This window comes from Ischnura elegans, chromosome 2, assembly GCF_921293095.1.
Source record: "Ischnura elegans chromosome 2, ioIscEleg1.1, whole genome shotgun sequence".
NCBI classification, from domain to species: domain Eukaryota; kingdom Metazoa; phylum Arthropoda; class Insecta; order Odonata; family Coenagrionidae; genus Ischnura; species Ischnura elegans.
In genome coordinates this window covers 87,145,938-87,169,924 of record NC_060247.1, presented here as the reverse complement: position 1 = coordinate 87,169,924, position 23,987 = coordinate 87,145,938, and the positions used below count along the sequence as shown (strand labels likewise).

Sequence of the window (23,987 nt, the reverse complement as noted above, 5' to 3'; positions counted from 1 at the left end):
CATATTTTTCCCCTTTATAAATTTTTAAATAAATTTTGAATTTTTTCCCCTTTTATAAAATTCCTGTAAACATTTTCATGGTGTTTTCCACTCTTCGGAGGTTTTTATGAGAGTGATGCCGGATCGGGTCATTTATCTCCTGACTCCGGAGAAGGAAGGATTCTTTTGTTTATCACGACCGCGGATCCTTAAGCTGCGACGTCGCGAATCGTATGCCGTCCGCGCTTTTCAGCCACATCCGGGATCACGTGAGACGAGAATAACTTGGGGACGTACTTACCTCGCCGTCCTGACGCCCCCGGGGGGATGTTTTCTCATCCCCCTAGTCTACAGCGGGGGTGAGAACCGCGTAATCCCTCCATCCCATTGTCCGGAAGGGTCGAGAAGAACCCCTTGACACTGAAATCCCATTACAATCATCAAAAGACGCGACTAAAATAAGGAAAAAAACAGCGTGGACGTAAGAGTTATTGAATATTATTATTTTCTGTATTCCCGGCGTCGGATACGTCTTTGGATCCGGAATAGCTTGTGACGATCTCAGGGTGGAGAATTTAATGAATCGGTTGACGATGGAAGTTCCTGGACGCATGCGTGGGATGTTCCGTGGGGTTCAAGAAAGGCGTCTTTGAGGGGTCGCGGCTTCCGTATATAAGGGTCCCCAGGAAGTCGTCAGGGTTGTCCTCACCCATCACTCGAGTTAGAACGAGGTTGAGAGAGAAACAAACCTTGGTGCGAAGATGGAACATATGGCAGCGTCGTCGGCTTCCCAGCGCCCTTTCCTCCTGGCATTGCTCCTGGTCTTGACCGCGGCGTGCATTTCTTCCGGCTGCTTCATCACCAATTGCCCTCCCGGTGGGAAGAGGTCAGGTCCACCATTCGGGAAGGTCGCCGTGAGGCAGGTAAGAGATGGATGCTCAATTATCCATGGGATAGGGTTGGTGTGGTTGATAGTGAGCTATAGCTTCCGACCCCGATGAGCCAAGTTCAACTCTCGGAGTTTATTTCAGAATTCATATCGAGACTACTGACAGGAGAGAGAATGAAACCACGCAAGTGGGAAGACTGATTGTTTGGCGGAGGAGAGGGAGGCAGGGAATAGGATTTGAAAGGGATAACTAATTGATTTGATTGATTGATTGAAAGATTGAAATTGATTGATGCCGACTGCTGGGTTTTGCTATCATTAGATATTACTTAGTATTGCTCTCCCAAGGGATATATAAGCTCTTCTGAGACAGGAACTTATCCGGAACTTTGCTTCGGAGGGTGCTTGGGTATCATGCGTGCTACCGATGCTGTTACTTTTTTAAAATTTCCATCTTCATCTTTTTATTTGTTAATGCCTAATAAAGCATTTTAATGTGTGTCCACTCTTGGGTAAGAAGTAGTTTTATGCACAATGCTCGTGAGAGTTACCTCCAAACGTGTGTAAGAGTAAATACTTCACCACCATGTGGTTTATTTCAAACCTGCCGCGTGAACTAGGGGAATTTTTTTCTCATGGCAATTCATGTGAACTTCACCACCAGTATGAGCCGAACGGGAAAATACAAATGAACGACCACGGTCTTTGCTGCGAGTGCCTACTGAAAGTGCCACAGAATCTGTCGTTCAAAACAGGAATTACTGGATCGCCGTGATCCTTTAGCCTCAGTGGAGCACACCTCTTAAATGCAAGGCTATTTTGTGGATGCAGTGAGTATGGGTGAGTTTGCTTTGATTTTAGGTCTTTTTCGTCTCCACATCCAAACAACCTCCTTAACATGAGCTACAAACTCACGATTGAGATAGGGATGGGATGATACAGGAGAGATTTGATAGGCTTAAGATTAGTCGTAACCAATGATGCGATGGCGCACTGAGACATAAGCCTGCGCAATTCACAAAAATGAGTGTTACAGCTAAAAATATTTTTTGGAGCAGCTGATCGTAAAATATAATTATTATAAGGATTTAAAAATTCCTTCGTTCAGCCATTGGACATAAAAATCCCCGCTCGATGATTTAGAGTAAGGAATTTTAAAAATAGAATGATAACCTAATCATTACCATGGACCACCGCGTGGTGAGGGTTGGGGTCCCTGAGGGTATATTACTACAGAATAAAAATAACGGTCTATCTTCTCCTTGAAAATACATTGGTTTTCGCCGGGAGTTCGGAATACAACCTTCAATGCTGCAGAAATCCTTCATTTTTCACCTCGGGGAGAGCATTTTCCCCATCTCAGTAACAATTGCACATCGTAATAATGCACCTACCATTTTAATAAATATTTAATATTATAATAATAACTATGACAATAATTTTTATTGTCATAAAATTCAGAATAACTTGTTATCACGAATAAAGGTACCCTTTAGGAGAAACTCCGTTTTGGAGTTGCCGACTCGTTCTTACGTACATAGTGCTCCAACGGTAATTATTTTGCTGCATGGATTTATAATGATAAATTATTGCTGGTAGAGTTGCAAGAGTACATTTTTAGAGAAATAAAATATTTAAACTTTGAAATATGAACTGTTTTCGGTGTTATGGGAATAAATATAACAAAATTAAAATAAAAAAAATATGAAATTGATATTGTTGGCCGCGTTTTGAGCCATATGATTTTACACAGTATGAAAACAGTGTTAGAGTATTTACATTGTTCATATTATCATTTATCATGTTATTTATTGATACTTTTTTTTATCCACCCCGGTTAGTGCGCGAGCTGCGGGTACGGTGGGCGGTGCTTCGGGCCTTCCATCTGCTGCTCTCCAACGGCCGGTTGCCTCGTGGCGGACGGGACCAATAGTGCGCTTCTGAGGCCGTGCACCATCGAGGCCGTGCTCCCTGGCGCCTGCGAGAGCGGCGGCAAACGGTGCGGAGCCATCGCTGGGGGACGTTGTGCTGCAAAGGGAATCTGCTGCGACGATGGTGGGTGTTGAGCGGCGGCGCAGCGATGGGGGATTTAAATTTCTAGGAATTCTGGGTGGAGGTGTTGAGATTGGAAATATGTGCCTTATATGGCGTAATGCCTTTGGATTAAACATGGTTAAAAAGCTAATGTTTAGAATATAACTTTACCCAATCAAACGTTATGATGCATCAATTCATTGTGAATAACGAACAACAACTGAAAACGTACTAACGAATACGTATTGTACGCTTTAACATTGTTTAGGTGGACGTGCCTACATGACGAGAATCTTCGTCATCCGTCCGGAAAGTTCGGGACAAAAATGGCGAGAATTTTTGCCATCCGTACGCAACGTGTTAAGATAAATTTATTTTACTTGATTGGATTAATATTGCTTATAGAATAGTGTGAGGATTAACAAAATATCCCTCAGAAGGACGTAAAACTCAAAGTGCTGAACCATTTATCTTAATTTTTTCTTCTGGCGGATGGCCCTCACACCTCCCGCTTACCCTGGCGGGTATACCACACCCCCATACCACCCAGTAATAGTTGCGCCTGAATACCCCCTAGCCTTAATTCCTAGCTGCGCCCCTGGTCTTGAGAGGGGGATTCTCGTGATTTTTCGGAATGGGCGCGCGCTCCATTATTTTTTTAATTGTCGATTATATTATTTGAGAAATAAAGAGACCATAAAGATTATATTATTAAAAAAATAAAGAAGAAATTAATGCATGAATTACCATGAGAAAAAATTCCCCTACACCGGGAATCGAATCTCTTTCTTTTGACTTTCGAAGGCCACTTCCACTATGCTATCCGCTCGGTAAAATTATAATGGGTAATTAGAAACTTGGATAGCGTAGTGGTATGCGCAGTACCCCGAAAGTCAAAGGTCCGTGGCAAGGGGGACTGCATAGAGGAGGCCCAATTCCATTCCACAGAAGTCTGATTTCTGTTGCCACTTCGGTCGCATTTTATTTTTAAAATGTCATTTCAAAATTCTCGTGCTATTCATGTATATTTCACCGCCGAACACGCAGCAGACTTCGAAATAATACAGACCCTTATTTTTCCATTTCTGATTTAGCGATGGAAAAACTTATTTCGATTAATCGAATTAAAATCGAAAATCGAGTTTTAAATGTCAGAGATCGAGGAAATCGAGATCTAACCTTGATCTTTGAGTTTAAATCCAGACTCGATTTTTCAACTTCGATCATTGAACATTTTCTTGAACATTTCGTTTGATCTTAGCGGCGTCTTTACCGGCCAATGATCACGTTACCCGTCCTATGAGAAAGACTTTTCTTTAAGGCCGGTAAAATCGGAAAGCACGCTCTCCATCATCAAGAAAACATCGCAATTAGTTGATCTTTATTAAAAATTTAAGTATAGCTGAATCGTTCCAAGCGGTGATCCCAACACTTTAATTTGCGTGCATTTGTAATTTTTTGCGACTCGACTAATTCACGAATTTATTGCAAGTAGATTTTTTGGGACGTTTTCTACACCTCAAATGGCTATTTCGAACGTTTTTCGAAAGAATGATAAAAATTTTTTTGTACGCACTATTTTTTAAAGAGCTGTCTATTTTTCGGTTTAAATTTCGATTATTTTTTAAAAGTAAAGCTTTTAATCTCGATTAAAAATCGATTGCTGGAAAAATTCAACTTGGTCGAAAAATTTCCAACACTATTCTGTATCAGCCGCCTACCTCTCGAGGCATTTGTGCGAAAAATTGACGGCCATTTCGCGGATAAGTTGATGACACCTCGAGCTCATGCCGAGCGTGTCACCGCCTTCCTACCACATTTCAGCCTTCACACGGTTCGTTGTTGCTAACACTTTTGTGTGCAATTCCCTCTCTAAACCCATTTCCGCCCACCGTAACCATATGGCTACATCCAACCATTCTTAGCATATGAGGCTCTTGAGGGAAACGTAAACTCCTAAGAGCTATCGAAGTGCCAAAAATATTTTGTTGTTGGTAGCAATAGCTTAATCCAGTTATAAGTATATTTTTGAAACCGGTCGAAATAAGACAGCAACGGAAAGAGACGGGGAGTAACGGTATTTTCATTATGGACGCTTTCTATGAGTAAATAATTAGCAAGTACTGCGGAACTTGGATAATTCCTAACATCAAGGGACCAGTTAAAAACTTCGAACTATCCAAAAATTCGAATTAAAGAAGTCCTTAATAAATAATTCCAAAACAATAAAATTCATATTTCTCATCAAAACTTTTATTTAAATTGACACTCTTGAAATATAAATACTTTGATAAACGCCTATTAACAAAATTAAAGCAACCTTAAAGCAAGAATATTTATTTCAACAAACTACGAAGTAAAGTGTAGTAACATTTTTATTCTAACCTTAAAATGTCCTCAGCAACATCTGTGCACTACCAACTTAACTCGTTACCGTATAAGTTTAGAAAAGATGTCACAGCATAATACATTGCAATAGAATCATAATAACCAAAGAAATTAAAAACCTTCAATACCTACTATATTGACAAACAGGATATTGAAAAATAAACATAAAGCTCCTGGGATGGCAACTATAAAACGAAACCTACTGTTTTGTTTTTTTTAAAGATGATATTTTTGCCTGTTTCCTCGAATTAAGTCTCACGGCTGTTGTAAAATATTCTAACATATTCAAAGAGTTGAAGTATGAATCACTTACAATAATTCGGCTTTCAGTGCGGCGGGCGGGAGGGGAAGAGTAAGTCATGAGACTCTACGCTGGCACGCATTTTGTCTAACACAAACCTTTTGACAATAGCGTTGGTAAAGAATATTTTCCGATATATTCAAAATTATTTTGAGTCGTTGTTGATAGCGTTGGATAGTATTGCTATACGGCTACGGGTCTTTCCGAAGAAAGAAGTTGGTGTTGACCAAAATATTTCACTGAATTACTTAAGTTGACCATGGTAGCGACGTACCTAAATATCTTCCCAATCGCAAGCAGAAAGTTTTATGGACGGAAATGGGTTAGTGAGCGGTTCTCTTTAAACGAGTAAACATATCGATACTTCATGAAGTCACCAACTCACGCAAAGTGGGCAGAAACTTTCGCGTTTTTTTTTTTTTGCTATGCGCAATGTAGTGAATGTCTGAATTTGGGAGTTTTCTTCGTCGTGACTTATTTTTCCTATCCATTTTCAATTTTTTTAAAACGAATCGCGAATTCTTTTCCACTGCACGATCAATTATTTGCCCGTAAATATTCTCTTTCGATGCCCGAATTGATTATTTTCGATATTCTCTGACGTTTAACCCTCAAGCTTATAGACAGGATTTGGAAATATCAATTTCCTATTTATGATGAAAATTCTTCATCTCTTGCAGTATCGTGTTCCATGGATTCATCATGCCTCGCTGCCCCAGAGAAAACGGACTCGCCTTATTCGAAGAGGAATTACGGAAACTCACGAGATGACTTCCCTGTGGGCAAGACTTATGCTGATAACGATGGAGGAATGGACAGAAGTGTAGTAAACTTTTAAAGCTAATCACTCCTTTTATTCGTAAGGACTTGTACCGCTCATTTGTATAGATATTATTGACCGTATTCGTATTCATCTTTTTTCAATTATTTAGAAATATATTAATGGCAATATTGGTTGTGTCGATCTGATGTATTTTTCGTTTGAGTTAATAAAATATTCATTAATAAAATTATAGTAATTGCTACTGTGAGAACTTTATTCCCATTTATATTACGACGACTGGAAACTGTTATCCAGCCTTATAAAAATCCTTGATAGATGGTAATTTGGTAACGGTGAAAGAAACCGTTGACTCTGTTTATTGTTTAAGCTTGGCCATATGATAGAAAGATAAACATGGCAGCTTGTTCATAGCGTTTCACAACTTGCAGTCCATAAAAAACGGTATTGCCTATCGGCAAAAAAACAAAGTTTGTCAAGTGAGATTTGGCTTCGAATTGATCAAGTTACTCATTTTCAGAACTGAAATGAGATTCCCCATTTGATTCCTTTTGTGCAAGGCTAAATGCTCACACCCATTCCGAAAAAATCGGAATTTTCGGAAACCTGTTTACGTCCAATTAACTTTCTGGGAGTCATACCTGACACGTTTAATTTCATAAGGCAAATGTATCGGAATTAAGCAAACTTGAAAAGGGGAGTATGTACCTTGGTATGTATATTACTTTGAAATATGGAAAAAATGAGCTAGATTTTAATAATAAAAATTCAATCCTCGAATAATTAGTTTCTATCGTGCCACAATTACGGCTAAGTTTCATTATGGGTCTCTGAAATCTTTTGGGGAGAGTGAGGACTTTTGAAGGGCTGAATATAGACGAGGGTCGTCTGGCTAGGTCGGCGGTCGCCGCGGGCCCCGAGCATATTGGACGCCCACAACGCTCGCGCCAATCGTGATGTGTATATGACAGACGTATGATAAAAAAGACTCAGATTACTTGAGCTAAAGTTAATTCTTGCATTAATAAAATCCTATTTTTTCATTAATATGCTATATTTACAATGTACTCAGTGTAAAAAGGTTCCTTTTAAAAGCTTTATTGGAAAGTTTTTTATATTAGTGCCGTTTCAAGGAACAAATCCACTAAATAGATTATAGTACCACAATATACATTTTGAAATTTTATATGCTGTGAAATTTTCACTTTTCACGGAATTTTTTATTATGAAATCGTTATCTGTTACATAGTATTATTTTATTTCTGAGAGCCAGAATAGCTTCAAATCTATTTCCAGGCAATCAATTTCCTAAAGTTTTCCGGGGGAGTACACCTGATGGCCATGGTAAGAAGGCCACATCATGAGCCCCAGCCGAGGGCCTCCAATCACTCCAGACCGCCCCTGAATATAGATAATGCGTAGGGTGACGTCAATGTCAAGAAAATGTAATTAAATTGTAAGATTTAAATCTTATAAAGGTTGAAAATGTATTAAGTACATAAATAAATAAGTCATTGTGTGTATATTTGGTAACCACTTCCAAGGTTGATTTCGAGGTGCGGGAAAGAGAATTAAGCGCAATAGGAGGATTCGAAGCAAGGTGCACAATTTTGTTTGTTGTGTTGGTATGGCAGGCACGAAAATGACGTAATTGCCGAAAGTCTGATCGCCATCGAATACATTTAATTTGATTTTTATGAAAAAATTTTGGGGTTATGTAGCTTTTTCCAGGGTTACTATACGAGCTCCATGGAAGTGTAAACAATGGGAAATTGTGGTTGAATCTAGGTATGTAGCTAATATTAGAAAAAATCTGTCAATGCAGGCTCAAAATTTTCCATATTTTGTCTTTAATCACGCCCATTTGAAATAGTTCCGAGTTATATTGTTGTCTTATTGTGCTGAGGTATTATATACCATTGAATTTTTTGACGTTATCCAGAAAATTTATATTTCTTAATCAAAAATTCGAAAGGTACTTCTGTTTTCCGCGAAGTCATATTTTGAACAACCTTAAAACAAAGATAGGTATTAAGAAATTGCTTAAATATTCTCGATTTACTCTTCTGATGTTTATTGATATATTACTTTTGGTAGCACTTGCGTACTTCAATGTGACTTTATTCTCAATATTAATATTTTGTTATTTTTTATTTTTATTGTTATTTTTCTTTCCGCTCTTGCTAATATCTAATTTGTGTGAAGTTATTGAGGCCCTCCATGAAGAGGAACGCTAGATTTATATCAATTAATTCAAAATAAGTCGTTTAGTAAACGAAATTAATCTTTAACCATTCCAACAATCATGCCTCCCTCAACATGCTCTTTTGAATACACCGCAAATAGTCGAGCATCATTTATTATCGGCGTTGTTTTGTTTCCTTTCCTGTCCGAAGAAGCACGCGCTAAGTATGTTAAGGAGTATATATCTTAATGTGCACAATAGCCGGTTAATTTTCAGTAATGTCTCAAAAATAAGCAGCCATGTTTACTTATGTATGTCATGTGTAAATAGCCGCAAATTCATTACGGCTGAATCGGTCGGCAACAAAAGTAGACACAACTCCCGGGGCAGTTATGCATTCATTCTTGGTGCTGCGTTAAGTGTTGGGTTCGGCCTTACCTTATTTGTGAAGAGTAAGAAGCATAAACTCTGGGAAAATTTGCATCTTCCATTGCCAATCGTGTCAGCAGCATCAGCGTTTCTACCTGGTGATCCCGATTCGCCCAACTCTCGCCTGTCACAAAGATTTAATTTTATCGCTGATGTAGTGGAGAAATGTGCTCCTTCTGTGGTATACATCGAGATAAAGGATCAAAGAAGGTAACAGCGTCCTTTAGCCTTCATATGTTTATGTAAACAAAGGAAAATGTTTTCACTAAAGTTTATTCTTTCAGGCTGGATTTTTTCAGTGGTCGATCGGCTACAGCATCAAGTGGTTCTGGATTCATCGTTCATGAGGATGGACTCATCCTTACTAATGCCCATGTTGTTATTGATAAGCCGAACTGTTCTGTACAGGTACCTAATGATACATAGTTTGTGGTGGGTCCCTCATTACCATGCTACTTTACATTGTATGAGGAATTGTCTGTTATGCAGGTCAAACTTCATGATGGCCAAACTTTCACTGGATCTGTGGAGAGTGTGGATTTGAAATCGGATTTGGCTACTGTTCGTATACCGTGTGTAAGTGCATAAAATAATCATATCCCAGGTTGAAGATGTTGTTTTATTTAATGAAATTATATGCATTTCCTGATTTGATTCATGTATTGATTTTGACTTAGAATAAGTAAGTAATAGCTTGCAATCTTTATGTAATATTTATATTTCAGAGGAAGTTACCTGTGATGCCTCTAGGATCATCTTCAAAGATACGACCTGGTGAATGGGTGGTAGCCATTGGCAGCCCTTTGTCATTGTCAAATACAATTACAGCTGGAGTTATAAGTACTGTGAACCGTGATAGCTCTGAGTTGGGCCTTCGAGGGAAAGATATGCAGTACATTCAAACAGATGCTGCTATTACAGTGAGTGAGTTGGAGTGTCTAATCATTTTCAGTTCATGTTTGATATTGAATAACATGTGATATTTTTTTCATTTAATTCATCAAACTAATTAGCGATAGATGGCATTTTTATTGGGATAATGCTATTTTTCTATTGTTTATGTCTACAAGTATCCATCAAAGAAAAGGTTCCCCTAAATCTTCTTGAAAATCTTGAGTGTACAATTTATCTCCCCTACACAAGACTACTATCAAATTCAAAATATTTCACTTTGATTTCATTTTTGCTTCCATGATTTGGAGATCGTATTTTATTAGGGTGAATGGGAAAAAACTACTGTTTAAATGTCATTACCATATTATTATAAGAAAAGTACCTTCATCCAAAAAATCTTGACGAATAGTATACTCTTTTTAGTATTTTGATAGATAAGTAAATGTTGAGGTTCTGCACTCCATTGAAAACTTCAATTGAAACACCAAGTATAATATTTCTATTTTTCTACCTCCTCAGTCAAAATTCATGATGTCTTCATTTTCCAAAATGCCAAGGCCTTCTTTCCTAACCTGCAATTTGGGGCACAATAATTATGAATGTCAATTTTGTATGGATTGAAAGTACTGCACAAATTTATGCCTGAGATAGCTTTTATAGGGTAAAAATTTTCAGGTTTTACGGGAGTAGTATTGGATGTTACTATTCTTAGTTCTTTTATCATTTAGTTTTCCAAATTATTTAATGTTTTTTAAATTCATTGAAGGAACGTTAAAATTATAGGAAAGGGCAGGCAAAATAAGGCTATTGAAGAAAAATATAATATAGATTCTCCAGGTAATTCAATTACTACTGATTGGTCATAGCACTATCAATTTTTACATCTTACACCAGTATTAGTAAGAGGCATAGCTGGATAAGAGGGTGAAAAGTCCCTCCTCCAGGATGTTTCCCATACTTAGAGCATATGATTTGCGGTCAAAAAGGACTAACCTCCCCACACTTCCAGCTTACTAACGGCCATCTAGGGCCGGCTAGCTCGAAAATCGGATTTTCACCTTTTAAATATCTAGTGCTAGAAAGCATATTTTTAAATGCAGTTTGCGGCATTTGAAGGCTATTGTAATGGAGCAGATGTCCAATCGTTTTCAAGAATTTTCAGCGGTATAAGGAGAAACGGCGTCGATTTTAAAATTTCTAACACATGTTTTCATGAAATATTTTTGAGAGGGCCACAAAGAAAAAATGTTTTCCGGGGGAGATTGCTACAATAAATAAAAATAATTGTCTTATTGGTCATCAAATGTTGGTTAATATATCACTGTATATTTGATCTCACTTTTTAAAATGGATGTAGATCATTATCTGTAGGTTTTTAAGCCCGCATTATAGGCCAGTTAATCGGTGCGCAACATTGTTTAAAATATTGGGCGTTACATATCATGTGACACGTTCCAATTTTTACTCCAATATTGGCCATTATAGTATTCTAATGTCCCTCTATAGAACCTCAGTGTATTTCGATGATTTTACGTTGTATAAGTTTTCCTGCGATTTGTACACTTCAATCAATAGTGAGAAAACTTCTTTCGTCCACATTTTAGAAATTTCAAGCGAATTCTCGGAAAAAAGCCAATGTTTTACAGCCAAACCGGATGTTTTGCAAAGCGCCTCTTATTTTGGCCCCTAGGAGTCAACAAAACTTGACTTATTTTATTTTATTTATTTATTTTATTTTATTCTCAAACCACCGGATACAGCTCTTATTGGCCAGATTGGCCAGACTTATGATTGGAGGTTGGCCGCAAGAAAATAGAACCTGCTCTAAATTCCAAATTTGGCAAGAAATTGTGTCCAATATTATGAAAAAGATATTGGAATAGAAATTGGTGTGTGTCAGTTGGTCTACAATCCAATATCCAGTGGATTGGCCAATAAATTGTGAAGTGTCATACAGGCTTTTGGCCGTAATATCAACTGGGAGGGTCAGGGTTGTTGTTCAAGATTTTCCTTCTTCCCTGCCTTTGGTGATACTATACCTTGCTGTGGTATTTTATTTCCCCTACACACAACTTGTTTGAAGAGCATTCTCATTCTCATCCTCTGGCGAAGTGCTCAATTGTAGGCGAATTACGCCACATGGGAATGATGTGGAATCACTCTTTTGTAAATGGGATAGGGTTGGTGTGGTGTGACAAATGCTGGCTTCTCACCCTGTGGGTCTAGCTTCAAATCTGCTGGCAGAGATTTTTTAGGAACTGTACAATCTATTTGAGGGATGTATGAAGTGCACTTATACAGCACTCTGTCCATTGGATGGGGCATTAAGCTGTGGTCTCTTTGGAGTCCTTCATTAAGAATAGGCTAAAGTGAGGTTTCTCTCCACCCTCCCTACCCAACTCTTCCCTCGTGGCGAAAATGCCCTAGGCAGTCAATCACCTCCTGCAATTACCATACTAAAGCCTTCAGTAAATACAGGTATGATAGGATTGGCTATAATTTATTCATTAATCATGCTCTCTCATATTCAAATGAAAATGTTGTTCATTTAAGTAGGCTTTTTCAGTATGTTTATGCAGTGTTAAAACTTTGCCTTGAGATGCTGTTTTCTGTTCAAGGCAGTGAAATATTTGTGAGGATGGGGGTTAGAGCAATAAACTCGTGTTCTTAGATCACAGGAAGATCACAGAAGTGCAGCATATCATCATTTTTTGTTCTGCTAAGTTTGAGGTTTGATCCACCATTTTCTCTCTCCATTTGTCTCTTACCTGTGCCTTGCTGTCTCTCTCTCTTTAAGCTATCCGAAAATTCCTTTCATGACTAAACTCCCATTTTACTTAATGTATTCACCATCCAAAGTTTTTAGCATCATGTAGTTTCCTCTCATTCTTCAATCCATGTCAGTGCCTCTTAATCCCTTATTTTTTTTGTCCATTGTATTTCCTCGAACCTGTTTCGTGTCTTTATTTCAAATGCCCCAACTCTATTCTTCTCTCTTGCATAATGTTCATGCTTTTCTCTCTTAAATTTTGTGGCATTATATGCCAAGTGTTGAACCATTGTTATCTCATTTCTAATGCCATGCTGCTGCGTTCTTTCCTTTTATTTTTCTGAATGGCTTCTTTTGCCATGGCTTTTCTTGGTTTTATTTTGTCTCTACCTATGCAATTCTCAGTACTTTATTATTGCAGCTAATATACTAGTTTAAGTAGTTGTAGAAGTTACTCATTTTTTAGTTTACTCTCAAAGAATATGATGTGAAAGATGGGAAGCTGTAAAAGTTTATAATTCGATGACAAATCAGCTGCAATTTAATACGCTAGACATAACATACTTATTTCCCCAAGAAATATGATACCTGCCTATATTTTTCCATCAATAGAGTGAGCGTAAAATTATTCACAAAAATAAATGGCCAGAGAACTTTGAATATCAACAGCAAATATTACTTTCCCAAAACTTGAAAATTTTTATACTGAGATAGCTAACTCAAAAGATATTTCGTGTGGTACTTTTAATCCATGCTGTATTACCATATAGGTAATTTCTCTTTGTATAACCCTTTTGCGCTGAGCATTTGGTAGCGTTTGGTGGGCATTTTCATAAGCAGAAGACCTGACGTCAGGTATAGCTATCATGGATTTTTCAATGCAAACGGCCAAATGATATGAAGGAAGGGAAGTGACTGCTGAGGTAGCAATTGTCGGATGCATTCAGGCCTGGCCTGAGCCCAGCTTAGCGAGACCTTAGGGTCACTCCTCGGCAATTAAACCCGACCCTCCCACTCATTTACGGTCATCTTCACAGCAGGAATCTGTTGGGAAGTGGTTATGTGGCCATTGGTTTTTGCAATGATATATTTTGTTGCATGCTACAATTTTTTTATACTTCAAAATGAATTATTCATTTTATTCTGTGTGTAAGCAACTTTTAAATGAAATATTAGTGTTTAAAATTATGGACTTGTGGACTTACAGTCTTGTGTTTAGTGTGTGTGTTCACTAGCTTTGTTGTTATTAATGCTAGAAACCATTTAAAATCCCACAATGCTTAAAAAAATGTTAGTAATTCTTTTAGAAGAGTAAATAATTGAAAATCAAATGCAATATTTGGTTGGAAAGAAAGCTGGTAATGCAATAAGTTGACCATGGATATATGCTAAGGTAGAGTTAGAGGGTCTAGTTCAGTGGTGGGGGTAAGGGATGGGCTATGCAGGGTCCCAAATTGGAGGGAGGAAAATAATAGGGTAACTCCACCCCAAATAACAACTCCGCACAGAGAGGTTTCAAATATTCTTATGCCACTCATTGCGCAGAAAATGTTTTCCTATGGTAGGCGCATTGGCCGTGTGAGTAACCAGGAAGTGCTAAGGAGAGTAGGAGAAAAGAGAAGCCTCCTAAAAACATTAAGCAGAAGAAGGGACAACTTAGTTGGCCACATTTTGAGGCACGATGGTCTGATGAAGACAATCGTTGAAGGACAAGTGGAAGGGAAAAAGGGCAAGGGACGGCCCCCAATGAGTTATATAGGACAGGTTATAAAGGATGTAAAAGAGAATAAATATGTAGCTATGAAGAGATTAGCGGATAGGAGAGAGAAATGGAGAGCTGCGTCAAACCAATCTTAGGATTGTTGACTAATGATGATGGTAGGCGCCAGCGGGAAAGGGTTAATTTGATCAATACATACTTCATTATTTTATCAAAATGTTTATGTGTTCTCTCTGTCCTTATCATTATTACCTTCATTTTGGAGTATGTGATAGTCTAGAGAGTAGAGTGTTTTCTACTGTGAGTGAAAGGTCCTTGGTTCAAATCTTAGTTGAAGCATTCATACACATTGGATAAATTTCATTTGGTATGAGGTGGCTGAAGGAATGAAACAAGTTTTCATACAGCACATATATGAAATTCTCATGCATTGAGCTTAATCTGAGAAGACCTTTAGCACATACTATCAATGCCTACCTTTAAGTTGAAACATTGAGTTAGTGGGAGACCTTCATTTTCCTATAATTTGCAGTCATCATTCTTAATTTTTTTATCATCAATGGGCCAGTGCTGCTTTAGTGCCGCATAGTACTTTAAGGAGTTATTTCTGTGATATCCTCTGTCAATGATATAATTCTTTTAAGCCTTTGCTGACGTTGAAGGAGGCATGCATATTCATATAAAGCAAGTACATATGTAAAAGGCTATTTTTGGTGAAAAAATGCTGATGTTTCAAATAACTTTTTGACTATAGGGATTTTCAGTCAGACCTGAAATAACGATTCATTTAAAAAATTCAGTGGATAGAAGGCGCATGAGAATTTGGAAGATGAGTTATAATGACCAAAGATTTGACTCATTCAGCCATTCCTCGTAAATATACATATTATAATTAAATTTGCTCAAGTTTCCGCTCACTTTTCATGAGTTGATGATGTCAAAAGACTTTTGGCTCATTTTCTCACTCAGGTAAAACCTTTTATTGAGGGATGAAATTGTTCCCTAGAGTGAAAATAACAGGTAGCCACGTGAGTAATTTGCAAGGGGAAGAAGATCTGCTGAGAAGTGTTGATCCAATTGGCTTGAGGTTGTGAAAGGGTTGAGTATGTTGTTTTTTGCCGCTAATAGGTCAAGAAGTAAGCAATGGATGAAAATTGCGTCTCTTTATTTTTCCACTCTAACGCAATCGAAGATGAATGAAAATTGGTGAATGAGCCCGTTACTAGCCTATGTCAATGATAAAATTATTTACTATCTTTGATGGTTGAGAATGAGGTAACTCCTTATTTAAGTATCGAGTATGAATTTTTATCTCATATTTCAAGCTTCTAAAAGGCTTTTGAAAACCCAAGAACCAAATGGCTTTCTCTTGATTTGAACTTTAAGCCAGACAAAATTATGGAGGCCACAAAAAGTCAAGTTTTCAAAGCCAGAAGTGCCGCAAGAATTTTCATATAACATTTTCCAAATAGTCACATATGAAGGTTGTCCCTAAAAATCACGGTGAGGGTACAGCAGGGTGGGGAACTTATTTGGCACACATAAAAGTAGATTGAGCTTGAGTTGGCTACTTGTGATTGATGGCTTTTTTAAAAAGTGATTTCAGTAAATATGAGGGTATTTCAGCATGCCTGAATAATTTAAAGCTAGCATTGTTTTTAGTTTATTTCGAGAAATACGTTGTGAATATGAAAACAACTGTATTTATAAACATATCATACCTTTTTTCCTCCATAGGCACCTCAGTGTACTATCCATAGTGAGTCAGGTGAGCTAGTCTAACCATAGTCACTGATGTCCAGGGTTTTAGTGACAGATTTGGGACAGAATGTCTCTTTTGGTATTATATAAATATGATTATGAGTATGTTGCCATGAATCATAGGCTTTTGCTGCAAGAATCATTAGTATAATAGGCTTTCGGGAGTAGCTGCATAATATGCTCTGTCAAGCTAGCTTTCGGAGCAATTGCAGGCTGCATCATCAAGCGATGAATATACGATATGTTTATACATACAGTTGTTTTACTATTTACATTGTGTATGTGACCTGCAATGGCCATGAAAGCTCGCTTGAGAAACCGTAATACGCAGCTGCTCCGAATGCAATTAGCCTACAATGCTACAAACTACTAAAGTATGTTGAAAGGTGCATCTTGGTTTGTTTCTCGGTATATTAATATGTACTTGAAGGCCTTAGAAGTTGGTTCAATTTAGTGTGATATTCTGTTTAAAGGCAAGTACCGTATATGTCTGAATATAGTCCCCCCTTTTTTTCCAAAAATGCCTGTGGTAAAAGTAAAGGGGGGACTATATTCAAATGCATTTTTTTAACTTTTCCCGAAACTGAAGCCTCAAAATTAGGGGGGGGGGGGACTATATTCAGAGGGGGACTATATTCGGAGAAATACGGTAATTATGGTACAAATGGGAAAACGTTTTTGTACTGTGGTAAAGCTGTTGCTAAAAAATTCACCTTAGAGCCAAAATAAAGAAAGCATTTTGTGTTGCTTGTTGTTCAGTCGAGAGACCAGGAATTCAAGTTATTCATGCCATAATTTATATTCCAATCATCATCACCAATATCAGTAAATATCACCAATTATTGGTGAGTGTTTTGAAAACTGAGTCATAGGTAAATTAGTTTAATGAATTCTGTTTATGGGGTGCTTTCCCGCAGCGGAAAGAGTAACACTCAATAAGTAATAGCAGTAATGATTCCTCTGTTTGGTATGAAAATTTTATGTTTACTTTAGGTATTTGAGTTTTGCTTTGGGTATATGTAAGCATTTTAAATGATGTAGCTTTTTATTCATAATTGAAGTAATATCTACTATTTACTTTAAACAAATCGGGACTAGATTATTAAAAAAGATTTTATCACTACTATGTATGTGATATGCTCAATCTTTGGTTGAAACTACATGAATGTGGGTTGGAAAACTGAGGAAAATTTTTAAGTCTATTTTTCATCAATTCCAATGCCATATTGAACAATATCTCACAATGAGTGCAAAAATGCAATCAGTTCATAGAATATACCAAAAAATTAAGTATGTACTTCATGGCCAAAGTTAACACATTCAATGCGGATGATATTTTCACCGAAACCTCCAGTGACGGATGGGTGATTTTCCTTCATAACAGTGGTCTTGGAAGTAATACTATAGAATTTGCAATTTTTTTTGTTTCTTTTTCACGCAATTTGTGAAAAACCCTAATGACATACATGTATGCCACCCGTCACCAGTAATTGACAATTCACGCAACCCGCATTACACACATGCAATTTTCTTTGTATGAAGGAGTGAACTTTTCATATTTCCGTTTATAATACTTCTTCTACCATTGATTCCTTAGGTTAATGGCGGAAATATCTTGGAATTAGTCTTTACGTGTATTTTTTTTTGTTTCAACGGCCGTAGATTTAATTTTTTCAAGTCACAGAAGTAGAACACACAATGAACGGCAAGAAAAATATAAATTTATGGGATAAACATTTTTAAAATCTATGTTACCTCAGAGTTATTGCAAAATTGAAACATTTCAATAAAAATTCTCACAAATTTTTATGATATATTTGAAAGCAAGGCCTTAGACAGAGCCCTGGTTGACCTTCACATTCTGGGCATATTGCAGTCACTGTCCTGTGGATGCCTTCACAGTTAGCAGAGAAATGAAGAGCCTGCATCATTCCTAAAAACCTATCACGGCACATTTTCTCCCGAATATCGGTACTCACACTAATTCTGACCTCCAATCGTTAGAAATCGTGTTAACCCTAATTGCGCCCATCTGGAGAAGAAGGCCCAGCCAAGTTTCCAGTTCTCCCTGTCCAACAGCTTCCAATCCATTATGCCCTTAGTGAAGGCCCTTGGTGAAGGATTTCGGAGGAAAATGCTTTCTGCATTTTTCTCTGTCTATGAGAGGATTATTTCAAAGAAAATATCATTGGCAAGTTGAAATAATCTCTGGGAGTGCCGCTGGTAGGGAGGGACTCCAACCTTGAGCCTTAAAAATTATCCAGCAAAATAGTACAATTTGTGTAATGGAGTGTTGCATATGTGATTAATACCTTAGTTTTTATGAAAATTAAGACTGTATCTGTACCTAACACTAGAATGTATTAATGACCTACAAAATGAAAACACCATAATGATCAGAGGACAAGTAATTGATGCGGAGCAATGACTGAGAAAATATGCCGTAAAATTAGGAAAAAAACCCTAATTATGTAAAAAAAACGTAATTAAAAATAATTATTTTAAAATTATTAATAAAGTATAAAATACGACCTTTTGGACCGCATGGAAACATTTTGGAATAAAATAGTAAGTTTTGAGACGGGAATACACGTTATTAACAAAAACTAAGTCTGATAATAATTTTTGTGGTTGCACATAAGATAGGAATAATTAAAAAAATATAATAAAAATACTATTTCAAGGGAATAAATAATGGTTAAATGCCGTAATGCTTAAAATACCTCTGAGTTTATCTATTCTTTTCCGCAATTTCGTTTACAAAGCTAAGGAAACAAATAAACGAGTAAAAAAATACAGACCAATACTGTAGATAATGTAATGCAGTGTTGCATACGCCATTAATGTTATTTTTTTTATGAAAAGGAAGAAAATCTGCAACTAACCCAACACGTATGAATAACTAAGAAAATGAAATAAAATCGAAATGAATAGAGGATTGGTAATTGACCTAGGGAAACGAATGGGAAAATATGCTGTAAAAGTAGGAAAAAGACCCAAAAAAATCATCCAGGATAAACGTAATTTGCATTAATAAAAAATGTTCCTAGCAAAAGAAATTCAAATATAACATCATTAACTGAAGCACCGCACTAAGATCATTTTTTTATAATGTAGTGCGTACGAAACGGGGATAAATATCTTTAATAAAAAAGTTAGTCTAATCATAATTTTTGTGATAGCATATAAAATATGAATAAATTAAAAATGAAGGTAAAAAAACAAATTAAAAAAGAATAATCCATATGTAAGACATGATTATGATATTTACGATAAGAATGATGAAAAAGAGACGAAGGAAATGAAAAGAAAAATCTCAACCTGCCAAATTGTTCCAAAAACAGCAGTAAAGTAAACTAAAAAACACTAAAAATGAAGGAACACGTAGAACTAGAAACGGACACTTCCGCAATGGTGTAAGGTCAATCCCGAACAGCGGGAGGGTGAAAAAGTAACGCTACGCGCACTCGGAGCACCCTAGTGACCAGCGGAAAAACGTACTCCCGAAGACATACATTTATGTCATCCGCCTGAGTGGAAAAGCCCTCATGACATATATATATGTCATTCGCACTGAATGTGTTAAGAAACAAAATGAGAAATTTTTATGGTGTACAGATATGCTTTTCGTTTAAGTAGTTGCCTTCCTAATGTGGTACTGTAATTTTATGATCCTTTTTTTTCTTTCTCACTGAAAGTTTGGGAATTCTGGAGGCCCTTTGGTGAATCTTGATGGTGAAGCTATTGGAATAAATTCCATGAAGGTGACCCCTGGCATATCTTTTGCTATTCCCATTGACTATGCTAAGGAGTTCCTGAAAAAGTCTGTCGATAATCGTGTCAAAGGTATTGTAATATTTTCACTTTATGTCTTGATAATGACGTTGTAACGTTGAAACTAGTAGACTGCAAAAATATAAGGTTGTGGAATAGTACTGTGTTTTTATTTAACCATGAATTTTCACTTTATCTTGTATATTTTGTATTTGCGTGTATCTCAAAACTAGTTGCTCTTTATATTTATGTACATGTTGATTTCCCATTTGTGGAATCGTCTTCTTCAATGAATTTTGTTTTATGCAGGGGAAAGTAAAGAAAAGAAAGGAGTTGTGAGGCGATTCATGGGAATTACTATGCTGACACTGACACCAGAGATACTTGTTGAGCTACAGCAGCGAAATCACAATTTTCCTACTGATGTTTCCCATGGGATCTTAGTTTGGAAGGTCGTGATTGGTTCACCAGCCTACAAGTGAGTGAAATGAGTGTTGCGCTGCATGCTCTCGTATGAGTAAATATTAGGGATGGGTCGGTTTGCATCTTCAGTTCTTCATTACTCAGTTGCGATGGTTCCTGATCTTCAAAGCACAATAGGGTGGTTTCCTATTATTTTTTTATTGCCTAAATCAAAAGATTATTACTCCTGGAGTACGTATTTCACGCTTTTAGATTTTTACATGACGATATCTATTTTTTGCGATTAAATGAAAAGTGAAAATTTTCAAGCGCGCGAAAACGCGACGCTTGAAATATGAATGCTGGGAAATCTCTCCGTGTGGCGTATTTCTGGTTCCCGCTGCTGCCCTGTGAGGTGACCTTGAGGCGAGTTGAGTGCTGATACGACGCAGGCTGCTAGCGGGTAGCTGAGTACCCTGCTGGCTGGTAGCGCTTGGCTTAAATAAGGATTATTAATACCTTATCAAATGAAGAAAACTTTCCGACCTTAGCCAGTTTTGATAAGTGATTATTAAGACATGTTTCCCTGAGCTCTGCGCCTCATGCATGCATTGGTAACCTCAGACGATGTATAACTCCTATCTTCTGGTATAGAAACTAGGTCCCTGTGACGTCACGTGGAGTGGCATCGCATGGGTGCCAATCTGGCCCTTTTCAAATGAGGATAAAAATGGACTATTGCCATTCGTCTAAACCGGTATTTCTAAAACGAAATAATTTGTATATTATGAATACAGTAATGGTGGGTAACGAATCGCAATCAATGCCTTTCGTTTTATTTGATGAAGGAAACTACCCTATTGGGATTGGAGCTAAAAAGGAATCAGTACTAAAATCATTAATTCAATAATTGAATTGATAACTTTATGCTACCTGAAAATCAAGGCTTCAAATTCAATCTGGGTAAAATATTGTATTTACAGCCTGGTTAATACTTAGTGGCCCATGAGCAGATGTTGATTTTGGGGTTGGGCTAGCCCATTTTGAAACATTAGCATTACACAATGGTGTGGGTGAAAGGAGCCATTCTCACTTGAGATATCACTCAGAACACATGAAGTCACTGCCATTTTAACCTTTTTAGCTGCTTCCTTCGGTTTTGTTATTTGGCTTTTATTGTTCATTCAGTTTACAGTGAATTCTTAGGATAGATGTTAGAATACATCAAACACTGAATTAGGTAGGTTAGGCATGTTATATTAGACTTCTGTGTTGGTAAGAATAAATTTTATTCAAAATTAGTGAGTTGGCAATTCCAGCTGTCTTCGTCTGAAGCACTTCTCCTCTCATCCTCTGTCCTCCCACCACTGCCACTTACCCCTCCACTTTCTCGAGTTATGCACATTCAGATACCTTGACATTTTTAACCAGACTTCCTATTTTTAAGAAAAGAATTAATGAGTCTTGCATAAAAGAAAGAATGACTGGTGCCACATTTTCATTGAACTCTTTCATTTAAACTATGAAAGGGGTGTATCTGGCAAATTACTATACATTGTTTTACGCTGATTCCCAATTAGAGTAAATTCACTAAAGCATCTTTCTATCTTAAATTCATGAAACCTGGTTCTAATTCAAAAATCTCGCTACCTCACTTTGGCACAGGTCTTAAAATTATGTTTGAATCAGTTTTGCTTTCCTTTTCCTAGTTTGTCCTTTTCGATAGAAATATGAGCATGAATTACATACTTTTTAGGAACTACAGCACCATTTTAGTTTTATATCAATGCAAATTCAATGATCTAATGGGTCTAATTACTATAGATGTAATTTGTTTTTTTATTTAACTAGTTGGTAACGTACAAAAATTTCAAGCCGACGCCAGGAACCACAGCAGGACCTGAACCAACCCATCCTTAATTAATATGTTTATAAATGTCAAATATTGGAGTTAATATGGTGTCCCATTTTCAGATTACTTCCTGCTAATTCATTCTTTATTGTTCTAGTGCGGGGCTTAGGCCTGGAGACATTGTCTCAATCATCAATGGTCAGTCGGTATATTCTGCTCAGGATGTGTACAAGGCGCTGGAACAAAAAGGAAGTTTGAAAGTGAATGTGATTAGACCTGGTGCAAGCAAAGGAATACAATTTGAAGTAGTACCTGAAGATTGAATGTGAAAAATATTTGTTTTGTGTACTGGAGCTCATGCCTTATTCTTAGTAGCCTAATCAAGAAATTTAGGATATCCAAAGCTCTTTTGGAAAAATATCATGCATACTGAGGCATTATGCATTGTTTTTTTATGGAGTTATTCATGGCATCATACAATCAAGATTGAGACATTTTGCAAGTACCAAGATGTGGTTTGCATAACGGAAAGTAAATATCAGGGTTCTCATATATTTATTGGAAGTATTTTACTGAGCTTCATGAATGCTGTTCGCAATATACAGTAAATTATTCATTTCTCATGTCTGTTTCACTTTGTTTGACTCTATGCAGTTTTTAAGAAACTTTTGTTGGCCAGTAAAATGCATTGAACGGATTTTTATCAATGAAATTATTTGAGTTAGGCTTATTTGGTTATTTTGATGTTGGAGTTTTTGTTGATCATGGAACAATGCCAGGAAATATTCTGTGCACTATTGAATAATTGTTTTTTTTATTCATCTATGCATATGGGTCTGCCCCTGTACATTTTCATTTTGATTGCATTCATATTTATATATTTATACAAATTCATAAAATAGAAATTTTGGAACAGGAGATGTGTGTTTGATATTTGTGGGAATGGGAGAACCATTGTGAGAGAAAAGGAGGTTTTTCCTTTTGCACAAGACCCTATACATCAAAGTGAGATTGTGGGAAAGAATACTATTCATCATTGCACTAAGTGCCAATTTTTTTCCTGAGTGAGGTGTAAATGATTGCCAGTCCATGTTGACATAATCATTAATGTACATCTTAGCACATTCACTGTGGAGGATGCCAATTGTTTTCTTTTCTTAATTTTGGTGCAGCTGTATTGCTGTTGTCATTTTGCTCCTCTAGTTAATGCTGCCAATTTCATAGTGACCCCAAAGGCTTTGTGCCTTTGCAAATGTGTTAATAAATTGGCATGCCTTTGCTGTTGTCCAAAAATAAAAATTTATAACAGGTTATGGAGACTTCTATGAGCAAAAAGTTGTGTATTCATAATTGATGGAGTCTTTGGCATGCAATCTGATTATAGCTGAGGAAATACTAATGACTCAATATATTGATAAATTAGTGTACACTTGCTGTTGACTCTACAGGAATGTTGCTGGCTAGTCTGTGATTATTTCCTAAATAAATCAATACATGTGAATAGAATCTATAAAATTAAGTTTGACCGAAGGTAGGGTAAAAAATGCTGTCATCACCTAAGGTAGGTCATGGTTAATTTGACATGTTGAACTTTATAAAAATGCTACCAGCAAATCATAGGTGGGTTTCACTAGTTTCCTTCTGAGTAAGCCAGTGACATAGCCATGGTGGGGGTAAGGGGTAGGTTTCTGGAATACAACCTTTGCCCTGGGGTATTTTCCATACACTCTGGAAGGGCCCTGAAATTTCTGATAAACCCCTCCATTTCAAAATCCTAGTTATGCTACTGGAGTAAGCTGTCCATTCATAAAGATCACTGCTGTGATAA

At 37.0% G+C, this 23,987-nt stretch overlaps 2 protein-coding genes across 2 annotated transcripts; both read left to right on the top strand.

Moving 5' to 3' along the window:
* The first annotated feature begins 604 nt into the window (after window positions 1-604).
* On the top strand, window positions 605-6,614 carry LOC124174096 (vasotocin-neurophysin VT-like). The gene is made up of 3 exons (XM_046553230.1): window positions 605-902; window positions 2,710-2,923; window positions 6,272-6,614. The coding sequence occupies exons 1-3, from the start codon at window positions 741-743 to the stop codon at window positions 6,427-6,429; spliced, it is 534 nt and encodes a 177-aa protein (XP_046409186.1). The 5' UTR covers window positions 605-740; the 3' UTR covers window positions 6,430-6,614.
* A 1,415-nt stretch (window positions 6,615-8,029) lies between these two features.
* LOC124154102 (serine protease HTRA2, mitochondrial) lies at window positions 8,030-23,077 on the top strand. The gene is made up of 7 exons (XM_046527620.1): window positions 8,030-9,196; window positions 9,271-9,394; window positions 9,476-9,562; window positions 9,712-9,906; window positions 19,830-19,977; window positions 20,215-20,383; window positions 22,317-23,077. The coding sequence occupies exons 1-7, from the start codon at window positions 8,784-8,786 to the stop codon at window positions 22,480-22,482; spliced, it is 1,302 nt and encodes a 433-aa protein (XP_046383576.1). The 5' UTR covers window positions 8,030-8,783; the 3' UTR covers window positions 22,483-23,077.
* Window positions 23,078-23,987: the final 910 nt, after the last annotated feature.

Bases quoted from the DNA above. Each gene is read 5' to 3' on its own strand.
- LOC124174096 (XM_046553230.1), top strand. From the start codon at position 741: ATGGAACATATGGCAGCGTCGTCGGCTTCCCAGCGCCCTTTCCTCCTG. The intron at 903-2,709 runs GTAAGAGATGGA...CACCCCGGTTAG, and splicing joins GGAAGGTCGCCGTGAGGCAG to TGCGCGAGCTGCGGGTACGG. The intron at 2,924-6,271 runs GTGGGTGTTGAG...CATCTCTTGCAG, and splicing joins GGGAATCTGCTGCGACGATG to TATCGTGTTCCATGGATTCA.
- LOC124154102 (XM_046527620.1), top strand. From the start codon at position 8,784: ATGTTAAGGAGTATATATCTTAATGTGCACAATAGCCGGTTAATTTTC. The intron at 9,197-9,270 runs GTAACAGCGTCC...TTATTCTTTCAG, and splicing joins GAGATAAAGGATCAAAGAAG to GCTGGATTTTTTCAGTGGTC. The intron at 9,907-19,829 runs GTGAGTGAGTTG...TCTCACTGAAAG, and splicing joins AAACAGATGCTGCTATTACA to TTTGGGAATTCTGGAGGCCC.